Below are 24,208 nucleotides of genomic sequence, written 5' to 3'. Positions count from 1 at the left end.
TGGACTATTTTCCAATTCCATACACCCTTTAAAAGTATAGTAAAATTTCACAAATGGCTTTTCCTATTTTGTCTTGTATTGTACTGTGGTCCATCTGGAGATATATTAAGTGGTTAGTTCCTTCAAATAAAAGTGTTTATGTAAAAGTATATTGTTCACATACACCCACACCCACCCACACACACAAAGAATGAACATGGAACACATGGCAAATGGATATTAGATAATGTTACTGTTAGAAAACATCTAACAACAATAAAATAAGCAATAAAAACCGGGGCTTTGGCTTCACAGATGCAATGTTCATTCATCTACCTTCATCACATAAATTATATGTTCAAGAATTGTGTCCTGTGCAAAATACAAACATGTCAATTTCAGCCCAGGAGGCATTTTTCCCTAGGTTTATAACCCCTTGAAAATAGAGGTTTCATCTAGAACACCTAACAGATCCTCAGCTGCTTTCAACATTATAATATATTCATAAGGCAAGTATTCACTGGCAAACATATAACAAATTAAATGGCATGTGGGTGGGGTCCGGATTCATAATGATGGAAAATGAACCAAACCAACCATGAGACACAAGTAGAAATGAAAGAAGAAAAAGAATATGCAAAAACAAACAATATTAAAAGCAAAATGCCATAGGTAGTTCTTCAGCTAGTATTAGACAAAATGGTGAGTGTGTTTGTGTGTGTGCACACGTGTTTGTGTGTTGTCTAAGATCAGCATTAAAATTAAGAATGCAAAACTATCTCATTAGGAACATACTAAAAGGGTCATGAGTAAGAGAAAAGTATCCTATAAAAAGAAAAACCACATACCGTCATAGTAGACAATTGCTCCCACCAGTTTGTCCTTCTGGAGCATTGGGAAATGTTCAAGGGCTCTCGATTTGCTCAGGACATAACTGCTTTTCAGGCAATTACTTCCTGCAACCAGATCATATAGCTTGATTCCCACCCAGTAGTAAGGTAGCTGCCACCACCTACAGCATAAATAGGGGAAAGGTTTCTTGAGACACAGAGCAGAACACTGTAGAATGCCACTTCAAGTTACAACATACTTTTCATTTAAGAAAAGCTATGTATATCTAGAAGTGTACTTACTGCAAAAGAAACAGGAGGAACTGCATGACTGTTTTTGACACCAACTGAGCTGAATTATATAAGTAAATGAATCAGTGAGACTTTAAATGAATCATCTTTAAAGCAGTGCTTCTTGACCTGGCCACGTATGGGAATTCTCTGGGGAGCACCAACCGTAAATACAGATACCTGGGCCTCACATATCTAGACTGATTTAAGTGGACGAAGGTTGGGGGCCTGGGTGACCCTCATGTGCACCCAGGGTAGGGATTCACTGGTTCACGATGTCCTAAGCCATCTACGACAAAATACGGACAAAAATGATAAAATCTGTTTCTAGGCACTTACAACTCTCATGTGGCTAGCAGTTGCATAAACCACTGTTTCATATTACCTGTATTCCAACTTAAGGCAAGTTCATGGACAGCTCTAACAACATCAGGAAAATTGGGTTTTATAATTTATAATCTGACACCTCTAAACCAAACTTCAGTTTTGGTTAATTTGGAAATTTAAAATGAGCCAAAATGGTTTAGGCTTGGAGTTGGTACATGTTAGGTTCAGATTTTGCAGCAGGATACTTTTTGACTATGCATTTTTGTTTGCCAATGACCGACCCTCTTCTGTTCCCAGGCCAAATGCCGTTGCTCTTCTAAAGACTCTCGGTAAACTGGGGTTAGAAACTACTAATTATAAACACAGAATACAACCTCCTCAGCCTTCAATATCTAGCCCTTAGAGGTGGGTCAGAAAAGGGTAATTCAGGAAAAGCCACACTTTTAAACACAACAAAGGCAAACATTTGAAAAGGATTAAAGATTAGGACCAATTAAAAGTACATTAAGAAATACACATTGAGGGACTATTTCCATTAAAATGGTGTTGTTCTATTGACCTCAGTTAAGCAAATAGTATAGAGATGATATCAAAAGGCTTACTTGTAAATTGGAAGCATTATGGGCAACGGAGCTGATAAATGGGGAGCAATTTCTAGTAGGTTGGCACGCTCGTGAAGGGCTTCTTTTACCATCCTATACTGAAAAGCAAAACAGAAAATTAGTTTGGCAGTAACAGATCATAATATTTTCAAATGGCAAATAGACACCCTGCCAACTGATTGATACACAGAAACCTCTCTACCTCTGAGTGAGGATAGCTCCCTCCTAATCAAATTTCTAATAATACATCATGCCGTCAACCTGAAAGATTTTTTAGAAACCTTAACTGTATTTGCATAGGAGAAAAACATGCTGTCAGAGTTCCCAGGTGTAAGATCTTTTCCTGACTTGAGTTACAAGATTATAGTAACAATTTATCTTGCATTCTCTGTATTGTCCGCCTTCTCAGTCCTCTATAATATTTCCCCGTGTAAGAAATAACAGATTGTTCAAATTCACGCTAAATGTTCCCTCCTTGCCTCCACTAACACAAGCAGAGATAATACTTAGGAGTTGCACAGTATTTTATAGATTACAGAAAAGCTTTTGTCTTGACTCCCTTCGTCTTCGTTATGCCTCTCTGAAAAGCCAGGATTACTATTATAACACTAATTTAAAAATGAGAAAACTGAGGCTCGTAGACATTGAATAAATAAGCTGGAACACATCACAAGTCATCTGATTCTAGGTCCTATGCTCTTTTCTTTGCATCCATCATGATGCCAAAGAGACACGGAAGCAAAGAAGACACATTGGAAACTGACAATGTCAAGTTAGCACTGCTATGTTTTTCATGTACCAGAAGCAGATAGGGAGTTCAGCTGATTTTTTTTACCCCTCTGGGAAATGTCATCTTCCACACTGCCTTGGCAGTTTTCAAATGGTGGCAGACTGGACACAATAAAGTGTGACATAAGAAAAGCATGACTCAGATCATCTTTTCCTTAAGAATATGTCAGTGGCAATATGAGTGTATGATTGCAGTTACAGTAAGAGGATCAATTTAACACTCCTGTATTACAACACGGTCCCCCGAAACTGTCTGGAAAGTAGCAATGTGGTAGCCATTGGCAAAACAAACAAACAAACAAACACACCATCACAATTGTTAAAAGGCAACATATCCAAAGGTGATTTTGTAAATTTGCTACCTTGACATGCCTGCATGGAAAAAGCCCCTGATTACCCATAAACATGATGCTACGGGAAAGAGCCGGCACACCTCTCCTGAAGGATATGCCAGCAGAATACACACTAAATAGGTATTTCCAACAGGAAGAAATGTTAAAAGCCATAAAAAAAAAAAAAAAAAAAAAACCTGCTTTAATTGGTTAGAAAAAAGCATAGTCGCATTTTTTGTTTAACAACCAGCATACACAATTACCTGCTCAATATCCAACTTCATGATAGCCTTCTGAAGATATCTCACACCACCATGGATCAATTTAGTGCTTCTGCTGCTGGTCCCTGATGAGAAATCATCTCTTTCTACAAGGGCTGTTTTTAGTCCTGTGTAACCAGAAAACCAAATTAACTTCTTAAATTACACAATTTGTATGTAATTCATTAAAGGCACTTCTCCAGGGTAGAGACAATCACAAGAAAAATTACTCTGAACATGGATAAATTTGTATTCAAAGTGCAGTACACTGTCTATATTATAATGAAGAGATTTTAGCCTCTTCCTGGGGGAAAAGTCAAACCAGAACTAGAAGCATATTAAACTGTGAATGACTCACAACTAGAAAATATTACAGTACAATTTCATGGCAGTAACATACTCCGGGGCATTGAAGGAGAGCCTGGCACCCATCCTGGCCCATGCAGAGTTAACTCAGTGTTGTTTCGAAGCCTTGTGGAACTCACATTCATCCCTCACTACAAGTCTCTCACATGTCCCAGCCCCTCATCCCTAGTCTACTCTAACACATCATCCATAAAATCTCGACCAGACCTCCTATGTGCTGGCTGCCATTTCTGGGGTGGTGTTAGAGTGGGTATAAAATGGGGGAAAAGGGGCGCCTGGGTGGCTCAGTTGGTTAAGCGACTGCCTTCGGCTCAGGTCATGATCCTGGAGTCCCTGGATCGAGTCCCGCATCGGGCTCCCTGCTCGGCAGGGAGCCTGCTTCTCCCTCTGACCCTCCCCCCTCTCATGTGCTCTCTCTCTCTCTCTCATTCTGTCTCAAATAAATAAATAAAATCTTAAAAAAAAAAAAAATAAAATAAAATGGGGGAAAAGACCAAAGGCATCAAAAGGGAAGAAGAAGGAAGAGAATAACCTCTGACATTGAGGGATTTATAGTCTAAGACAGGCAAGCACAGTATTATAGAATTACAAAGAAAAATACAAGCCAGGACAAATAAACCCAGTGCAGAGTATCCATGAGTAAAGACAAGACAATATTTTTGGTAAAGGTGAGGCTGAGCAAGGACAGGTTGGTTCTAGAAACCACGTCTCTGCCCCTTTCTTTGAGGGTTGCAATAAATCTCTTGCGGATGAAACCAGCTCTGTTTTGTTTTCTTTTCTTACAGAGCCATCCCTGCTTCTTAGGATTGGGTAGGACCCACAGTAGTACAAGTGCCATACACTAGCTAGAGATGAAACCCCAAACTTCAAAAGACGCAACATATACATCAACACCGAGCCAGGAGGAATTTTCAATGCCTGGCATACTCATAGTGGATGAGAGAATGTCATAGAATCCAATTACAATGAGAATATGTAACTGGAAAAGTTTGGGCTCACAAAGCTCATATAAGAGAATCTGTGCATGTATTCAATTCAGAGCCATTTATTACATTTAATACCAAAGGGTCGTTTTTATAACTTTTAACAGTTTAAATATCGTACCCAAATGTCATCATAAAATCAGGGCAATTCCCTTGACTCAAAAGGACAAAATATTTGGAAACCGTGGAGGAAAAGTAGAGAACTTTGATTCAAGGGCAAAAGTGCTAATGCTCTAAATAACTAGCAAAATAACACAGGTACTGTAGCCCCAGGTCACACTTTTGAAGCATTTATGCCAGACAAAGACCTGTCAAAGTCCCAACTCTGAAAACTCTATCAGATATGCTTAGTAAATTCAGTACTGAATGTATTTAAAAAAAAAAAAAAAACAGGAAAATATGTCAAGTTAGCACATATATTTTAAAAGAATATGGAGAACGTAAGTGCCAGGCAAAGTGCTAGCATTAGAAATGAATTCGGCATGGACCAAGCTGTCATGCAGCTCCCAGCTCAGAGAGAGGCAAGTAAGTGCAATAGTTTTATAGGTGCTAAGATTTGCAAATACAGAGAACTCTTATCTTACTCTGGGTTAGAAGTTAAAATCAGGACATAAACCTAAAATTGCATAGTCAAGATTACATTTGGTAATCTCAAGAATGCTCTGCTTTGGTGAGCTTTTTCACCTTTTCTTAGTAAGTCCAACAGAGATCTTCTTCCAGCGCTAAAATAGACCATTGTGTCTTCAGTTGAAGATTGGGTGAGGGAGTTGACTTTCGAAGGGCATTTAAGAGCCAGATTATTTAAACTATACCTCTCATTTAACCTTGGAAATCCAGTCATGGCACCAAGATGCCTGCCCCACGAGAGGCAGGGACATGAGAGTGAGAGAGCCCTCCCATCCAACCCCTGGCTCCCCACCTGGGCCTGTCCCCAGTAATCCCCACCTCCCAGCAGGGGATCCCCTACCCGCAAGCGTGGACTGGACCTAGCGCCTTGCTTCTAATGAACAGAATGCAACAATTAGGGCATGCCACTTCTGTGACTAGGTTACAGAAGACTGTGACTCCCGCTCTCTCTCTCTTGCCCTCTCTTGCTTTCTAGGATGAAGCAAACTGTCATGTTTTAAGACCATGGCCTAAGGCAGGCCCCCAGGCAACAGGTCACAAGGATCTGAGGCCTCAGTCCAAACACCAGTGAGGAAGTGAATCATGCCAACAACTACGGGAGTTACTAGGAAGCACTCAGAGCTAGAGAACCCAGGCTCAGGCACAGCCAGATCCCTGACCCACCAAAATTGTGTGATAGCAAAGGTCGTTTTAGGCCACTAAATTTTGGGGTAGCTTATTGATGGCATGATTCCCCGTGTGATTAATAACTGCAGACACAATATAAGTTTTTCATTGCACCTGGGGTTGGGGTCTTCAAGAAAAGCTGAGTTTACGGAGGAGTATGCGTTCAAGATAGGAGGGGAAGGAATGATCACTGGCAAAAAAAAAAAAAAAAAGTACTTAAGCAAGTGAAAGGCAAATGCTTGAGATGGCCCAGCTCATTTAGGGGCCGCTTGTCACTCAGGGGCTGGGGACAATGTGAAGGAGATCCAGGGGGAGAAATAGTAAAAGGCAGATCACAAACGGCCTTTCATCCACACTGGGAAATCTGGACTCTGTCCTATGGGCAATTGTTTCTCACAAGTAAGTAATGTCTGAGTCTCCTGAAAAGGAAAATGCCTCTGAGACCATGGCTCCAAGTCGTGGATTGATCTGAGAAGCACATGCTTTGTCAGAAAGTACAACTAGACTTACTGTGATAGTTTTTCAGTATATACAAATATCAAATTATTATATTGTATATCTGCAACTAATGTTATATGTCAATCATACTACAATAAAGAAAATAAAAGAAATATTATAGAAAGAAAAAAAAAAAAAAGAAAGTACAAGATTTGGCATCAATGCTAAAGAAGCATGAACCCAAGCACAGTTCTCAGCTCCAAGTTATCCATTTTGAGGAAAGGTATTGCTGGTTGCTTTTTTTATTATGATGATTATAAAAAAGGAATAACATTTCAATTTTTTCCAGAAATTCTCAGATATTGTTTTGAGAAACACAATTGTGCTGTCAGGGGAACCACCAAAGTGTTTTAAGCTGAGAAATCAGATTAATGTTCTAGAAAGATCCCTCTGTGGGGGTGGAGAGTAGGGGTGGAGGGGTCAAGAGATGGGGGGCAGACCATTTAGGGGATGTGTGCCATACAGCAGGAGCAGGGCAATGAACCCTGCTCCTGAGTCCAGCCTCCCAAAGCAGAAGATGGTACTGGAGAGTGATATGAGGAGAGCATTTTATGGGCTTGTGTTATCAGGATGGATTTTTTTTTTTTTCTTTCCTAAACTGACAAGAGTGTGAGGCAGGGAACTACTCTAGGAATTAGCAACCCATCTCAGGAGGCTATTTCAGGATATGTAAGTGAGAGCTAACACTTTAAAGCCTCAAAACTGCTTTTGCAAGTATTGGACATTTAAAAAAGTTATTCACATGTATTTATGTGAAAAACCCTAGTGAATACCAACAAAAGTTAAAATGGGCTCCTCTGTCAAACCAGGCTGTTTTGCTTGTCCTATTATTTCTAGTGCCATATCATCAAGCTACCCACCAAAATTCCTGGAGCGAAATGATACTGCTTCTTCCAGAGCAAAAAAACATAAAAATGTAACCTCCAAAGTTATAGCTAAATTGATATATTCAAGCACCATGTAACCTAAAAATATTATCAAAAGTTTTCAGAACCAAACACAAAAAATACCCAGATATTCGAAAAAAAAAGAAAATATTTTTAAATTTTCAACTGCTATTACACACTAAATGTTTTCTCATTTTTGTTGAATGAGAACAATTGAATGAGGGAGGACGTAAATGATGCAAAATCAAGACATTACTAGAAGTTCTGTTTCTCATAAATATATATATATATTTTTAAAGATTTTATTTATTTATTTATTTGACAGAGAGAGAGATAGCGAGAGCAGGAACACAAGCAGGGGGAGTGGGAGAGGGAGAAGCAGGCTTCCCGTGGAGCAGAGAGCCCGATGTGGGGCTCGATCCCACGACCCTGGGATCATGACCTGGGCCGAAGGCAGACACAACGACTGAGCCACCCAGGCGCCCTCTCATAAATATATTTTTAACTAATTAACGAACTAAAGCAAAGACAATGAAATTTTTAAAAGCTTTAAAATCTTGCACAGTTCCATTATCTAATATGTTCCTTTCTGTTTCACCCCTCAAAATCCAAAATTTTCCTCCCCTCAAAAATTACTGATCCAAAATTAAGAGCTCAGTTTTCTGATATTTTAAGTATAAAGTAAGGAAGTGAAAAGAGGGTACTGTTTTACCTTTTTAAAGACACTGAACAGTATTTTTAAGTGACACTTAATGCTAACATTTTGCGTTCTTAGGTAAAATAATTAAGTTTGAAGGACATCAAAAATAATGTACGCAGGCTTCAAGCAACTACTCCTGGGGGCGCCTGGGTGGCTCAGTCGTTAAGCGTCTGCCTTCGGCTCAGGTCATGATTTCAGGGTCCTGGGATCGAGCCCCGCACGGGGTTCCCTGCTCCGCAGGAAGCCTGCTTCTCCCTCTCCCACTCCTCCTGCTTGTGTTCCCTCTCTCGCTGTCTCTCTCTCTGTCCAATAAATAAATAAAATATTAAAAAAAAAAAAAAAAAAAGGCAACTACTCCTGGCTGTGGATTTGAGGAGCTCGGGAAGATCTTCCCTCAGAGTAGAAAGAATGGCCATCCCACGTGCCTAGCAATGAAGGGCTGACCTCTCTGTGCATTTACAGTAATTCAACTAAACTAGTTCAAGATTTTATGAGGAATAGTTTTTGTTTTTTTCTTTTCTTCTTAGCAGTTACTTTTTATGGAAAGCAATGAGCTCTATCACTGCTGAGATGAACCAGAACATTTAGGAGTGGTACTGTTCTTTTATTTATTTTTTTATTATTGATTGCTTTTAGTAGGTATTCACAGGAATTTCATGACAGTGGTGAAGTATTAATATTCGGAGTGAAATGACTCTGAAAATCTTAGGTGGGATAACAAGGTTAGCTACAGTGGAAGAATAAAGTCAACTGAAATCTGCCTTTCCGTCATCTTCAACCCATCTTTTAACAAGTTCAAATTGTATCCTGAGGGATGTGTGGCAAGGGGCATGAACTAAATACGGCTCTTTACAGCTTTGCCTTTGCTGACCTGAGTGAGAATGTCTAGCTACCAAGCACTTCCAGCTAAACCAATTTGTGGCTCAAGACAGTTGGATGAATACAGAGGAGTAATTACCTTCTAAGGGGAAGAATAGTACGACATTTAACTTTCACAACATGATATAGAACAGAAGTATATTTTAATACCTTTTACTGATTATCTTATTATGCATGAAAACATGCTCAATATAATAAATGCAGAGAAGTAAAGAGAACAAAATAAAACTCTCCTGTAATCGCACTGCTTAGAGATAACCACAGTTGACATTTGTGAACATTTAAACGTTCGCATTTTCTATGCATGTATATAATCACATATGTACATTTTTACAAAAATAGGATCATATGATATATTCCATTTTTTTCATTTAACGTTATTTATTGTAAACATCTCTCCATGTCAATACATATTTTTCTATAATTTTATTTTTAATGTATGAATAGTATTACATTAAATATTTACAATGATTTATATTCAATTCCCTATTTTTGAACATTTGGGTTATTTCATACCTTCACTATCACAGATATTACTGCAACATATTTTCGTTTAAACTCTGCATTTTTAATTATTTCATTAGAATAAATTTTCAGATATGGCATTATTTAGATATTTTTAAATAGAAAGGAGAGATAAATCCCTGTAAATTACCTAGCGGAGGCACCAAGGTAATATACAAATCAAAAAATTTAGACACTCTGTACATTAGTACCATAGCATAAGTGTTAAAGCCACATGCCCCATGAAGGAAAAATGATGTAGTTTAAGGAAAGGAAAGTTTATCTTTTTTTAGAAAAGCTTTGGGCACTTACCTTTGGATTTCAGAAAGCCAATGTCATTAATAAGACAAGGGACTAACCCAAAGGCTGAACATTTTATATGAAAAATCAATTCCCTAAAAAAATAACACTCTACAGTGCAAAGTAAACCTGGCTTGTTAATCCTCAGCGATATGAATCCTATGCATTGGCCTAGTTTTTCCTAAAAATGAATGTTAACATTTTACATAATTGTATAATATTGGATTGGTTATTTAATACTATTGCTATTTATATTAGGAAACAGATAAACTATTAATGAAGATACCACGTTGCAGTAGAATCTATCATTAACACTTTGTGTTCCTTAAGTACACACAGATTATGGAGGCACAAAAATGTATTAAGCCATAACATTAATTAGAGTAATGCAGTTATGAGGGAAGAAGGGAGTTGCTGTTGTTGCTTCCTCTTTTTATTTTTTTATTATAAAAACTGCCAGTGTCCAAAGAGAGGAGGAATATCCAAGGGATGAAAAGAGAGACTAACACACCACTGGATTCCTAGTTACAAAATCCAGACATAACCAATGTTAACAATAAAAACGTCCCATATTAAATATTACCAGAAACTTAGGGTGCCTGGGTGGCTCAGATGGTTAAGTGTCTGCCTCCAGCTCAGGTCATGATCCCAGGGTCCTGGCATCGAGCCCCACATCAGGCTCCTGGCTCAGCAGGGAGCCTGCTTCTCCCTCTGGCTCTCCCCCTCCTCATGTTCTCTGTCTCTCTCTCTGTATCTCTGCGTCTCAAATGAATAAATAAAATCTTTAAAAATAAATAAATAAATAAATAAATAAATAAATAAATATTACCAGAAACTTAATATGCTTATGAAAGTATACAACCTATGTACCTTTTTGCTTTAAACACAAACAGAATTAATAAACTCATTCTTCACAACTTGTTTTCCAATTTATGATACATTTTAGCCATTTTCCCTGAAAATAGGCATAAACCTCTTTTGGATAACTGAATGTACCCAATTTATTAAACCAGACCTCAAGTTTTTGCTATTATAAATTGCTGTAAGTAAAATTTTGATCAATATGGCATTATGAGTTCAGCTTTGAACTCCTCCTCGTCTGCAAACACAGATCTCTATGTATATTTAAAGAACGTGGTTGACTCAAAAATAAACACACTTTGGATCAGAAATGTAGCAGAAATTCAGAGCAGAGTGGTTAGGCCAAAGCCTCTGTCATGCTGAGCCCTGGGTCTAAAACAGGCAAAAGCAACCAAAAATTCAATCCCTGAAGGGCAAGAGGAATACAGGTCTCCCTTGCAAGGAGAGGTAAGGAAGCCGGACTGACCACCTGAATGCTGGGAACTAAAGAAGGGCTTCAGCCAGTACGAGTGATGGTGGAGATGCTTCTGCTGACCACCGTCCAGGGTTGTGGACTATCTGCGGGGACATATCTAGGAGGTAGGAAGACAGACACAGAGAGCATCACCTAAGCCAAAGCACCATCAGCTGGCTCAGCAATTGGTCTGCACAATGCTCAATATCAACACAGGTCAAGAGCCTCAATTTGACTCTGGGAAAAGTCTCTGATGGGACTCGAGCGTGGAAAGGATTCTACGTACAGAGTTTAAGGTATGGCAACAGAGTGATCCAAAAGTGATTTCATATGAATGAAAGAAAGGAAGGAAAAGAAGTAAAATAAAAGATGTAAGGTAAAAATACAAAATAAATGTATATGGGATCCAAACAAATGGAAATGGATCAAATTTCATTCTTTTTTCTTTATGTTTAATAGATAAAATCTACTTTAAATGGATCAAATTCACCTAGTTAAAGATAGATTCTAACTGGAATCAAAATAAAAAACTTAATTAAAAAATAAAGATAGATTCTATTTATTAAGCATAAAAAAAAAAAAAAAAAAAATCCAGGTCTCCTGGCTCGCTCAGTCAGAAGAGCATGCGACTCCTGATGTTGAGGTCACGAGTTCAAGCCCCATGTTGGGTGTAGAGATTACTTAAATAAATAAATAAACTTAAAAAAAAGAACACAAAAGAATCCAGCTGTTTATCATAGACGTACTAAAGCAAAGGATATAGAAAAGTTAAAAACAATATAACAAACCCTGTCTGCTAAGTTATAAATATTTTCCCAGTCTCACATGTGTTTATTTTATTTTTGCCATAGATAAATTTTAGTTTTTATGAAATCAGATTTAGCAAAATTTTCCAAAAGGAAAATGGCTCTATTGTTGTCCTGCTTAAAAATACCTTTTTTACTACATTTTTTTTAATATCCACATATACTTTCTTCTAATAGGTTTATGGTGTTTTATGGTTATATCCTTGGTTCACTTGGAATATGACAAAGAGAATATATATACATATGTATTTACATGTATATACATACACACATATATACATACAAAAACCTGGGAAAGTGGATACTCCAACACCACTTATTAAATAACTAATAATGACAGATTTGAAATCCTGACTTTACCATATTCTGAATTTTATGTATTTAGATCTATTTCTAGGCTCTTTTGTTCCACTTATCTCTATATTTGTTTAGCAAACTATTTTAATTTAAGTAGCTTTAGAATACACTTTAATATCTGATAGATCTCTATATCTTCTACTATTATTCTTTTTTTTTTCTTAAGATTTTATTTATTTATTTGACAGAGAGAAAGAGAGAGAGCACAAGCAGGGGGAGCAGCAGAGGGAGAGGGACAAGAAGACTCCCTGCGGAGCAGGAAGTTGATGTGGGCTGATCCCAGGACCCTGGGATCATGACCTGAGCCGAAGGCAGACCACTCAACTAACAGAGCCACTCAGGCGCCCCATCATTATTCTTTTTCAGAATTCATCTGGTAAATCTCATAGGCTTATTTTTCCAGATAAACTTTAGCATAATTTTTCAAGTCCCGCCCCCAACTCCTGTCAAAGAAAAGCAGTATATAAATTAAAATTACATTAAATTTCCAATAAATTTTAGTAGGACTTTGCAATAGAGTCTAATTAGTAGTGTTCAGAAAACTGCAAACTTCATCTGTTGCAAGTCTCCTGTCCTGAAATAGGATTTTCTCTTCCGTCATGGTGGTAGAGGGGTGGAAGTAGAAGGGAGTGAAGGAGCCGACCTGTAATTCCCAGAATGCACTATCTTCCCAGGCTCTCCCTCCCTGTCCTTTTTCTACAATGCACACACCTCCTCCCTCTCACAAACCTTTACTTAGGCAGAAAAGTGTCATTGTTCTCTTTCATTTATGTCTGAGAACCTTGAGGCTCTCTACAAGGTTAAGACACTTGTAGAAGCTCATAAAGCTAGTATGTGATGAAGCCAAGACTAGATCCCACTTCATTTTAATTCCACAACCTGTATCCTTAATCACTGGGCTATACCGCGTTAGACGAGCTGAAACTGAGAACTGAGGAACTACCAGACACATACCATTCATAAACTAAAAGTATGTATACCTTTTTTTGAACAGGAAAACTACAATGAACGTTTCCCTCCTGCAAGAGGCAGTCTTCTCTGGAATTTGAATTAAAAGCCATAAAGGTTAAACTTATAAATCAGATTTTTAAACCAAAAATGTCCTAGGTGATCCCCGATACATAAAAGAACAAAAAAACCTGAAAAAAAAACACCTTGAAGAACCCTGAGGGGGTGAATATATTTATCAGATTCTCCTCATTTCAGCTCTCCCTGGGGGCAGAGTGCCTCCAGCCGCGCTTCAAGACTGGGCTCCTGCCCGGAGACTGGACCCAGTGTTAAACAGAGAAGCGATTTCTATTGATTCTGGAAACCTGCAGAAGAACGTGACGAGAATTGTGCATATTATGTTTATAAAATCATATTCCCAAATGAAACAAATGAAAATTGATTCCCAAGAAAAGGCAGAGGGTAAGAATGCAAATAAATGTTCATTAGGAAGACTTCATGACTTTTCCTCTGCCTTCTATAGTCTTTGTTTATCCATTACCAAAATTGCATTTGGGCATAGTATTTCATCAAAAACCTTGTGCAAACATTTCTATACAAGCCCTTTAACATCTAGTGGTTCCCCCAAAACTTTGATGTCCTGAAAAATCTAATTATTACTGGGAACTTTAAAAGATCACAGTAATTTATTTTTGTCAAATGTGACTAAAGATTAATGGATACAATCAGGAATAATTTGGTAAAAACATATCAAACGCAGAGAAAGCAAAATTTGTTGTTAAGTGAAGCATCAAATATAATAAAAGAGCAAATTCCATGAATGAACAGCAACAATGCACAATTCATTAACCAAATGCCCATGATTATTTCACACTTCAGAGGGCTACTGATATGATCAGAAATTGTAGTAAAAGGATAAATACAGATTAACTTCAGCATCTCTATACATTTTAATTATAAATCCTACCCCCCCAAGGGCTACCAGCATAATAAAAGAAATACAAACTAAGGTTTATCCATCCCTTTTATAAGGGATATTCCATAGATATAAAGCTCCATATATAAGACATTCAGTCAATCACTACTAACTATAAAAATTTAAAATCTGGTCAACATCCAGGTTCTGGAACCTCTTATCTTCCCAAAGTCGTCATCATCACCACCATCTCCATCACTCCCCTCACATGACAGTGGTCATCAGCTCATGCACCAGTTCATGTCCTCATCACTACCGAATGTCCTTCACTGCCCAAAGAAAAAACGCACTTGTTCAGCAAAGACTAACAAACTATAAGCCCCTGGAGGACAAAAACCACATCTTACTAATCTGTTTATTCTCAGAGCTGGATCAGTACTCGACTCACAAACAATCTTGTTTTAAATAGGAAAAACAAATAAACAAACAAAAAACTTGAAACCTAAAGAATCATTAACAAGAACATCCTTGGGATGAATTCTTCAGCCATTAAAAAGAATGAATAGCATAGACATGATTAAATATACCGTTACTTGAAAGTAACACACTACAAAGTAATGACTATAGTATGATCTTGTCTAGGCTTTGAAAAAGATATAAATCTAGAAAGCAAGACTTTTTGAAAGGAAGAAAAGGCACTGAACAGGGGTCGCATCATTATCATTACCCTCAGTCCCTCAACCTACCCTAACTCTTTGAAGGAAGCTGGCTCTCCAACACCCCTCAACCGCCCCTACCAGTTGTAGGTCTCCATTTAAACAATCCCCTCTGCCTTCATAGAATCTTTTCTCTGATATCCAGTCAGTTCTCCATTCCGCATTCTATCCTACTGTGTATTTTCTCTGCCTCTGCTCTAAGCAATACAAGACACACACACACACACACACACACACACACACACACACACACCCTGCATAGAAAATAAATTTACATTTTCTAACCACAGCAAAGTGACCCCTTATTCTCTATCACATTCTCTGTACAGTAGTTCTAAATCTTTTCTACATGGAAGTCCCCTACTCCTAGCCGTAAGTAGAACATCTCTCTTTGGTTTTTTGTGAATAAAAATAGTTGTGGTGACACAAGCTCCCTTTTTTATATCTTAGAATCTTTACCCTTTGTTCCTGTCTCCAAGAGATGTCTCTTACCTCCCTGCCAAACCTAAGACACATCTTTGATATCCTTGTTCCACATGTTGCCTTCTATTACTTGCATATTAAGGTTCTCTTCCTGTACAGGATTTTTCCTCTGAGTCCCCAGAAATATTCAGATTGTTCCTGTAGAAAGTTACCTCCTTGCTGTTTTGTCTGTCTCTAGATCTCTTAAAAGCTTATGAGCAGCCCAGCTCCTTCCTCATGGCCTATCCATTCCTCATCACCAAAAATGCTCTTCAGGGTCTCAAAGTGGCCTATTCAGAAAAGTCCAAAGGCCTTCTTCTGGCATACCAGGCCCAGCCCCACCTCCCCGCCTTCTCTCATATCCCCCTCTACACAGCTTGATGCTCCAAAGGGAACCGTGCTCTCTCCCTCACACACTGACTCCATGTTTTTCCTCCCGTGTGTTCCCTCATATTGCAACACTTTCACTAAGCAATGTTTGCCTATTAAAATTCTACCTATGCAAAATAGCAGCTTTCTTTCTCCTGACCATCCTCTGCAGATATAACGACTCTCAGCTTTATAGATCCAGAATGTCCATACACCTTTTGAAAGGCACATATTCTCCATGATGTAACTGAGTCTATACAGACAAGCAGAACTGTGAGCACCTTAAAGGTGTCGGCTGTCAATCCAGTTTGTATTCTCATTAGTATCCTGCATACCGCCATGCATCCAACAGGCAGTCTGTGAAAATTTGTGGAACTATAATTTTTAAAAATTGCTCTATATTTCAATACATAACATGAACATAACTGGAAACACCAAAAAAATGTATTTTTCTGAATCCTACTGGGGAAATGATCCGCTAAGACAGAAAATTGCCACCTGATCAATTCTAACTCCTGGGAGGGGTAGCCCCAAACAAGACCTCCCTTCCTTCCTTCCTTACAAACATGCCCTCCCTTTCCACTCTCCTCCTTAGGCCTCCAGGGGAGAGAGGTGAGTTCTAATATCTTGAGATAACTGCAACCATTCTTTCCAGCTGGTTTATTTAATATGTCCGAGAATAATGTGGCACAAATTATGAACCATGGATGGAAACAGGGAATTCTATGAAAATTGGGGCCTGCCTGACAACACAATAAATTCCAAGACCTATATTTGAATTTACCATTATTTAGAAGTGACAAGAAGGACCTAAGCTGCAAAGTCTCCATGGATCAAAACTTCAGTGCAGATCCTATGCTATCATAGTAAATCTAGGGCACTTTCCTGTTCATGGCGCATGTGCCTAAATCTTGCCAAATTTATTCATTTCTTACGAGTAAATTCTACCAGGTACGTAAGGCAACTAAATGTAAGTCTAGGGTGGATGTGGCAGTAACTTAATCTGAGAAGAATTATTCCATGGAATAAATTATTACCATTGAGTATGACACTGCAATAAATATTGAACCTTATACAGTAACTAAAATAATCCAGAGTCAAAATTCCACTCAGCAGTGCCCAGCCCAATTGCATACATCTAAGGATACCACAAAGATTATTTCTCCAGGACCACTGGTTCTTAAAGTCTTTGCCTTAGGGGCGCCTGGGTGGCTCAGCTGGTTAAGCATCCAACTCTTGTTTTCGGTTTAGGTCACGGTCTTAGGTCCTAATCTCAGGGTCGTGATCTCAGGGTCATGGGATGGAGCCCCATGTGGGCTCCACACGCTGCGTCCCTTCTCCTCCCCACCCACCTCCCCCTACCAGGCTCTCATGCACATCAGTGCTCTCTCTCTAAAATAAAGAAATAAAATCTTAAAAACTAATAATTAAAAAAATAAAAGTCTTTTGCCTTCATGTTAATAATGGCAGTTAGAGGGGCGCCTGGCTGGCTCGGTGGTAGAGTATGCGACTCTTAATCTCAGGGGCATGAGTTCAAGCTCCACGTTGGCTGTGGAGCCTATTTAAAATTAAAAATAAAAATAAAAAAATAAAAATGGCAGCTATAAATACTATCTATAATTTATCGAGCTTCTATTTTGTGTGACAAGCACTGTTTTAAGCAGTCTTTACGATTAATCCTCACAACAATCATTCAAAGAAGGTATTTTTTCCTTATTGGAAAGACGAGGAACCTTACAGAAATTAATTTGCCCAAGTGAGTGCATGTGGGTGTGTTCACAACTATAAACACATCTAATAAAGCCACTGAGCCAGGATATGCACCCAGATTTCCTTCACCCCAAACTCCACAGTAATAATAACCACAGGCAAAAATCAAATTATTTTATCAAATCTATCAGGTGGAAGAGCATCGGTGTTCCATACTAAAATTTCTTTCTTTACATGTCGTGTTTCCGTTTTTAAAGAGCTTCTCATCATGCCTTTCCTAATGCTGACCAATTGGGTGCCTGAGACAGAACTACAGGTTAGCAACAATCTTTTCCATCATAAATTCGCATAAACTCCAGTCTCCCAAACTGAAGTCCATATTTCACTGGGAGAAACGCTTTTAAGAGATATAGGAACAAAAAGAATTATTTTAATAGATTAACTCATTTTAATAAATCTTTTTTACCCTTCACTGACACCGATGTGATTTCAGGCCATATACAAATATTTTTATTTCATTAAAAGGTATTGACTTTAGGAGATTAGAAATAAGCAAGAACAGCAAATTCATGAATTCATAGGAACTTAAAGTTTTCTTTTTAAAGAAATTCCTTTACGCGTAAAATACCAGCTATGTTTAATTTTAAAATTGTGCGAGTGCCCCAAATTGAGAAACTATGAAGGTGCTTCACCACGGTTGGAAAACCCGGCGAGGCAGCGGAAAGTGACTTTGCGAGCCTAGAGGGCACGCCGCCTGCTTGACTGTGGGCCAGGGTGGGCGGAGCCGAAACCGCCCTCCGGAAAACCTCCACCCACGTGGGGACTCACCTCTGGTGACGGCATCCAGTGCACAGCCGCACCCTGTTGCCCCTCCTCCAATGACCAGGATATCGAATTCAGACATGTTCTGCAAAGTCAGCAGCTGAGCTTCTCTGGAAGGAGGCTCCCTGTTAACAGGTTCTGAGATGCACTCGGCTGCTTCGACATAGGCCAGGTTCACCTGGTGTAAGAAAGAGTCCAAAGTCTGCTTTTAATTGTTCATGGGAACACCAACGCAAGACACCTCCCGGTGTTCTAAAAAGATGTGTAATGGAGACGAGCAATACCAAAGCTAGGCCGTAGTCCAAAGTCCACATGGTGCCACAGGACTAACTGCCCTGTAGAAAAGAAAAGTCCTTACAATTCGGGAGGTTGGGGGGTGGGGGGGATATTTTGTTTTGTTTTAATAAGCCACAACTATTTAGTCAGGGAACACCTGGTTTCAGATTCAGTGTCTCAACTGCTTGTTTTGGGTTCATAAACAGCCACGTTCAACTATTTCCCACACTGTACAGCAATTCCCAAATACCTAGTCGAAGACAATTTATAGGAGAACAGAAGGAAATGTTTTACCCCACAGCAGTAATTCATTCAGATAACATTTTAAAGTGTTGAAAGGAGGAGGAAAAAAGCACTTTATGCCTTTCTGCAATTTCTTAAAAGGGTATGTTCTTCACTCCTTAATTCCCCTGGCAAAAATAGATTCTAGAGCTTGGAGGTCTATGAGTTTAGGTCAGTATAATCAAAGAAGAATCCGCTTAACAGAAGTTATTGTCCTGTTTAAATGATCGGCTATGGCCAACGGAAATAATTTTTTTTAAGGATTTTAGTCAAAGGCTTCCCCATTAAATGTTTTAATATAAAATTATAGATTTTATATATTTAATATACACTATTTCAATTTTTGAAAGCTTTAATAATAAAGCCAGCAATAGCCCCCCCAAAGGATAATGACCTTCCCTGTTTCTAGTTTTTCTTTCATTAGAAGGTAAGCTATTGTCCTTAATAAAAAAATGATGGTCTTAAAAAAAAAAAAGTTGCCAGAAATTAGAATCAAAAGCCCAGAAAAATAGATAAGTAAAATGCTAATAGTAGGTTTAATCACCATAGTGAACAGTGCTGGCTAGGGCTGTTCTAACAGTTAGTTATCCACAGGTATGTAACTTCGATTTTCCTTCCTCTAAATCCCAGCATCAGTGTAACGCCGGCAGTGTTTTTCCCATTCTGCTGTAGGGGCCACCTAGGAAGCTCTGAACCACAAGGCCAAAGCCTGTTCAAGAAAAGGTGATTTTAACTCCAAGCATAATATTGTTCTGATAAGTGATTTTTTTATTCATTTAAATAAAAGAAACCAAGTTGTTCCTTAAAATTGAATTTAATTATTGTCAGGCCAATTGGATTTCTATAAAAATAAATCTAGAAGCCACAGAGGACACTGAAAGAAACCCGGATCAGAGGGTCCTGGCTTTGGTCTCAGCACTCTTTTGTTTACCAGTGTATGACTTTTGACACATTATCTCCCTGGGCGTTGGTTTCTTCCTTTGTAGAATGGGATAAACTCCTGTGATGTCTCTAGGTCTACATCTCTGAGTCGTCCTCAGTCTGATGGATGAATGATAGGAGAGTAGTTGGTCAACTGTGAAGTACCACCACTGAGTTGTTGCTATTACTTATTAAATAATTTAATCATTTAATGGCACGTAAAAGGGAACTTTTAAAACACACTTTACTAAGTCTCATAAAAACAAGAGATTATAATCAGGTGCCATAATTTTTCAGGCTATATAATCCAGATGCAAGCCACAAAAATCTTATTCTCCTTTATACAACTCCTCCACTTATCTACTAATAACCATTTCCCCATGTTCACATTTACATACATATTTACATACATTTACCATAACTAAATAAATGTAACTGCTAGGTTTTAGGGGAACATGACATTTTTCTGTCACAGGCTTGGCCTTCTATCATCAAAGAAGGAGGAGGAGGAAGAGGAGGAGAAGAAGGAAGAAGAAGAAAAAGAAGAAGAAGAGTTTTATATATATACATATATATACACATATATATATATATATGCAGTATATACATGTATAAAAGTATGTTGAAAGAACAAATGCCAAAGTAAAGCAAAGAAGCACCAGGCTATGACTGTTCTGGTCAGGGAGGGAGGGTCTTTCATCTGAGGATTCAACTGGGCCATGACAGATGGGTAGTACTTGGACATAAGACTGACAAGTGACTAAACTGCCAGAGCATTTTCACACATTAAAAAAAAAAAAAATGCTGACATTTTCTGCTTGGTAAGTTTTATAGAAATACTCAAGAAATAAATTTAAGGACTATATCATGATATAAGTCATTAGAACTTGGTAACACTAAAAGGCACCTGTTCTACTCTGCTAACAGGTCATAACTATGAATATTAAACTCAACTGAATTTCTTCCTTAGCAAGTATGCTGGGTCTGATGGGCACCCCTCATGCCCTGTGGGCTTCTCATACCACGGACTGCATGCACTGTTTCTCCGTCTTTATCCCTTGTCTCATCCATCCCCCCCACCCCCGCCCCCGCCCAGTACACTCTATCTCAACTCACCTTAAGAATAAAAAAAAAAAATGCCTCTTACATATGTTTTTACCATCCTAAAAATTCTGGAAAGTCCTGTATACCCTTGCTTTTTCTACTGCCTCACCTCCCACTCACTCAACCAACTCCTCAATTCATTCTAATCTTCATTTTCATATACACACCATCACCACCACCACCACCAAAACTGACTCGTGTCCACTTTGCTGCAAAATCCAGTCAGCACGTTTTATCCGTCATCTTAGCTGTCACCTCAGCACACAACTTTCTGTTCACTCACCTTGGCATCTGAGAGACAACGGTCTGAGCTGAGCTCTCTCTCTCTCTAGTCTCTCTTAAGCACTCTCTCCTAGTTTCCTCTGGAGGTCCCTCTACTCCTCAACATTAAGCATTTAGGTTCCTCTTGGGTCTCTCTCTAGAGACACTCTAGAGAATTTCTTCTACCTCCATATGGTCATATAACTTTACACCACACTGACTTCCAATTTTGCTCCCCTATCCCAGAACCCAGACATCACACTACCTATTTGGTACCTCCCTTTGGATGTCTCACATATATCTCAAAATTGAAACTTTTTCCCTACCAATGTTCATCAGGGAAGGCGCCATTTTGCATCTAGTTGCTTAGGCCACTCTTCTAAGTCCCATATCTGATCAATCACTGAGTACTATCAGTTCCGCCTCCTAAAAATGTCCCAGGCCCAGTCACTTCATCTTCATTGCCACTTTTCAAGTCACAGGTCTTTACATATTCACCATGCCTACCTCCACGTCAGTCTCCATACTGCAGGTGGGGTCATCATTTTAAAACCCAAATAATGTCATTTCCATGTGTAAAAGCCTTCAAGAGCTTCCAGTTTAAGTTAGGTTACAGGTAAGCATCTTTACCTTAGTTTCTAAGATTCTTCACAGTCTTTTAGAGTAGACTGAACTTAACCAAAAAAAAAAAAAAGTGGACAATACCAAGTGCAGGTGAAAATACAACACAATTGGAACTCTCTTATATTGCTGGCAGAAATGTAAAATGATATAGCCATTTTGGAAAACTTGAGTTTCTTTTTTTTTTTTTAAAGATTTTATTTATTTATTTGACAGAGAGAGAGACAGTGAGACAGGGAACACAAGCAGGGGGAGTGGGAGAGGGAGAAGCAGGCCTCTCACAGAGCAGGGAGCCCGATGCGGGGGCTCGATCCCAGGACCCTGGAATCATGACCTGAGCCGAAGGCAGACGCCTAACGACTGAGCCACCCAGGTGCCCCAAAACTTGAGTTTCTTATAAAAGTAAACACATACCATTCAACCCAGCAATCCTCTCCTAGGTAATTACTCAAGAGAAATCAAAAGCTGTGTTCACACAAAAACCTGTAGCAAATGTTTACAGTGGCTTTATTTATCACTGGTGAATGACTAAACAAACTGTGCTGTATTTATGCAATGGAACAATAATTGGCAATAAAAAGAATAAATCACTGATAGACCTGACAACATTAATGGATCTCAAATGCATTCTGCTAAGTTAGGGGTCAGCGAATTATGGTTTTCCACCCAAATCTGGCTGCTGTCTGTTTAAATAAACCAAATTTTATTGGCACATAGCCACACCCAATCATTCGTGGATAGTCCATGACTAACAGCAAAGCGGAGAAGTTGCCCCAGAGACGGTATGGCCTGCAACCTAAAACATTGACTACCTGGGCCTTTACAGAAAAGTTTGCCAATCCCTGGGCTAAATGAAAGACAGACTCAGAAGTCTCTATATGACATGATTCCATTTACATGATCTTCTGTAAAAGCAGAAGTATAGGATCAGAAAACAGATCAGTGACTGTCAGGGTCTGAGGACAGGGGGAGGGAAACACTGACTACAAAGAGCATGAGAGAAATTTTGAGGAGGATAGAAATGTTCTCTATCTTCACTGTGGTGGTGGTTATATGACTGTATGTGCTTGCCGAAACTAATAGAACCATATTATACAGGATGAATTATACTGCATAATGTCAATTATACCTCAATAAACTCGACTTTAAAAAAAGTAAGCAGACGTGTGTCGAGAGCCAACAGGCACATGAAAAGATGTGCAACATTACTAACCGTCTGGGGAATGCAAATCAAAACCACAATGAGATATCATGTGATACTTGTCAGAATGGCTAGTATCAAAAAATAGGGGGCACCTGTGCAGCTCAATTGGTTAAGCGTCTGACTATTGATTTCAGATCAGGTCTTGATCTCAGGGTTGTGAGTTCAAGCCTCACACTGGGCATCACCGGCATGGAGCTTTCTTTAAAAAAACAAATAAAGGTGTTGGTGCACCTGCGTGGCTCTGTCAGTTAAGTATCTGACTCCTGATTTTGGCTCAGGTCATGATCTCAGGATTGTGAGATCGAGCCCTGAGTCAGGTTCCACACTGGGTGTGGAGCCTGCTTAAAATTCTCTCTCTCCCTCTCCCTTTGAGCTGCCCCCCCTCCAAAATAAATAAATAAAAGAATAAATAAATACATAAATACATAATTTTTTTTTAAATACAAGAAATAACAAGTGTTGGCAAGGATGTGGATAAAAGGGAGCCCTCATACACTGCTGGTGGGAATATAAATTGGAAAACAGTAAGGAGGTTCTTCAAATAATTAAAAAATAGAGATATCATATGATCCAGCATTTCCACTTCTGGGTATTCATCTGAAGAAAATGAAAACATTAGTTGAATGGATAACAAAGATGTGGGGTGTGTACATGTTTGTGTGTGTGTGAGCTATTCCATTATATATATATATATAATGTAGCTATATATTGTCTATATATATATTTACTCAGCCATAGAGAAAGAAGAAATCTTACCATTTGTGACAAAATAGATGGACCCTGAGGATACCATGCTAAGTGAAATAAGTCAAAGACAAATACTATATGAATTAAAAAAACAAACAAACAAACAAACGAAACAGAAAAAGACTCCAAGATACAGAAAACGAACTGATGGTTGCCAGAGGGTACGGGTTTGGGAGAGATGGGCAAAAAGGGATGAAGGGGTTAGGAGGTTTGATCTTCCAGTTATGAAATAAATAAGACACAGGGATGCAAGGTACAGCACAGGGAATATAGTCAATAATATTGTAACAACTTTGTATGGTGATGGATGGTAATTAGACTTACTGGGGTGGCCATCTGGTAATGTATATAAATACTGAATCACTACGTTGTATACCTGAAACTAATACAATGCTATATGTCAATTATTCTTCAATTTTAAAAAAAGCAAATATGTATATAGTATTTATGTGTCAGGTACTACTATAAACATTTTACTTTTTTCTACTCATTTAATCCTCACAATAACCCCATGAATTGAGTACTATTGTTCTCCATTTTACAGAAGTCAC

The 24,208-nt window shown here is 38.6% G+C and overlaps 1 protein-coding gene across 2 annotated transcripts in view; it reads right to left on the bottom strand.

Annotated features, from left to right (window-relative positions):
• The window catches only part of GPD2 (glycerol-3-phosphate dehydrogenase 2), a 139,297-nt gene that overhangs the window by 64,791 nt on the left and 50,298 nt on the right, over positions 1-24,208 (bottom strand). For both annotated transcript variants that reach the window (XM_036092219.2, XM_036092218.2), the window contains exons 3-6: positions 18,248-18,419; positions 3,414-3,538; positions 2,030-2,127; positions 828-991 (exon numbers count right to left, since the gene is read on the bottom strand). In XM_036092219.2, the coding sequence (XP_035948112.1) occupies positions 828-991; positions 2,030-2,127; positions 3,414-3,538; positions 18,248-18,419 (559 nt within the window). The remainder of the gene's footprint in view (positions 1-827; positions 992-2,029; positions 2,128-3,413; positions 3,539-18,247; positions 18,420-24,208) is intronic.

This window comes from Halichoerus grypus, chromosome 4 (genome assembly GCF_964656455.1).
Source record: "Halichoerus grypus chromosome 4, mHalGry1.hap1.1, whole genome shotgun sequence".
In the NCBI taxonomy this organism is placed as follows: domain Eukaryota; kingdom Metazoa; phylum Chordata; class Mammalia; order Carnivora; family Phocidae; genus Halichoerus; species Halichoerus grypus.
This window is presented reverse-complemented; position numbering and strand designations above follow the sequence as displayed.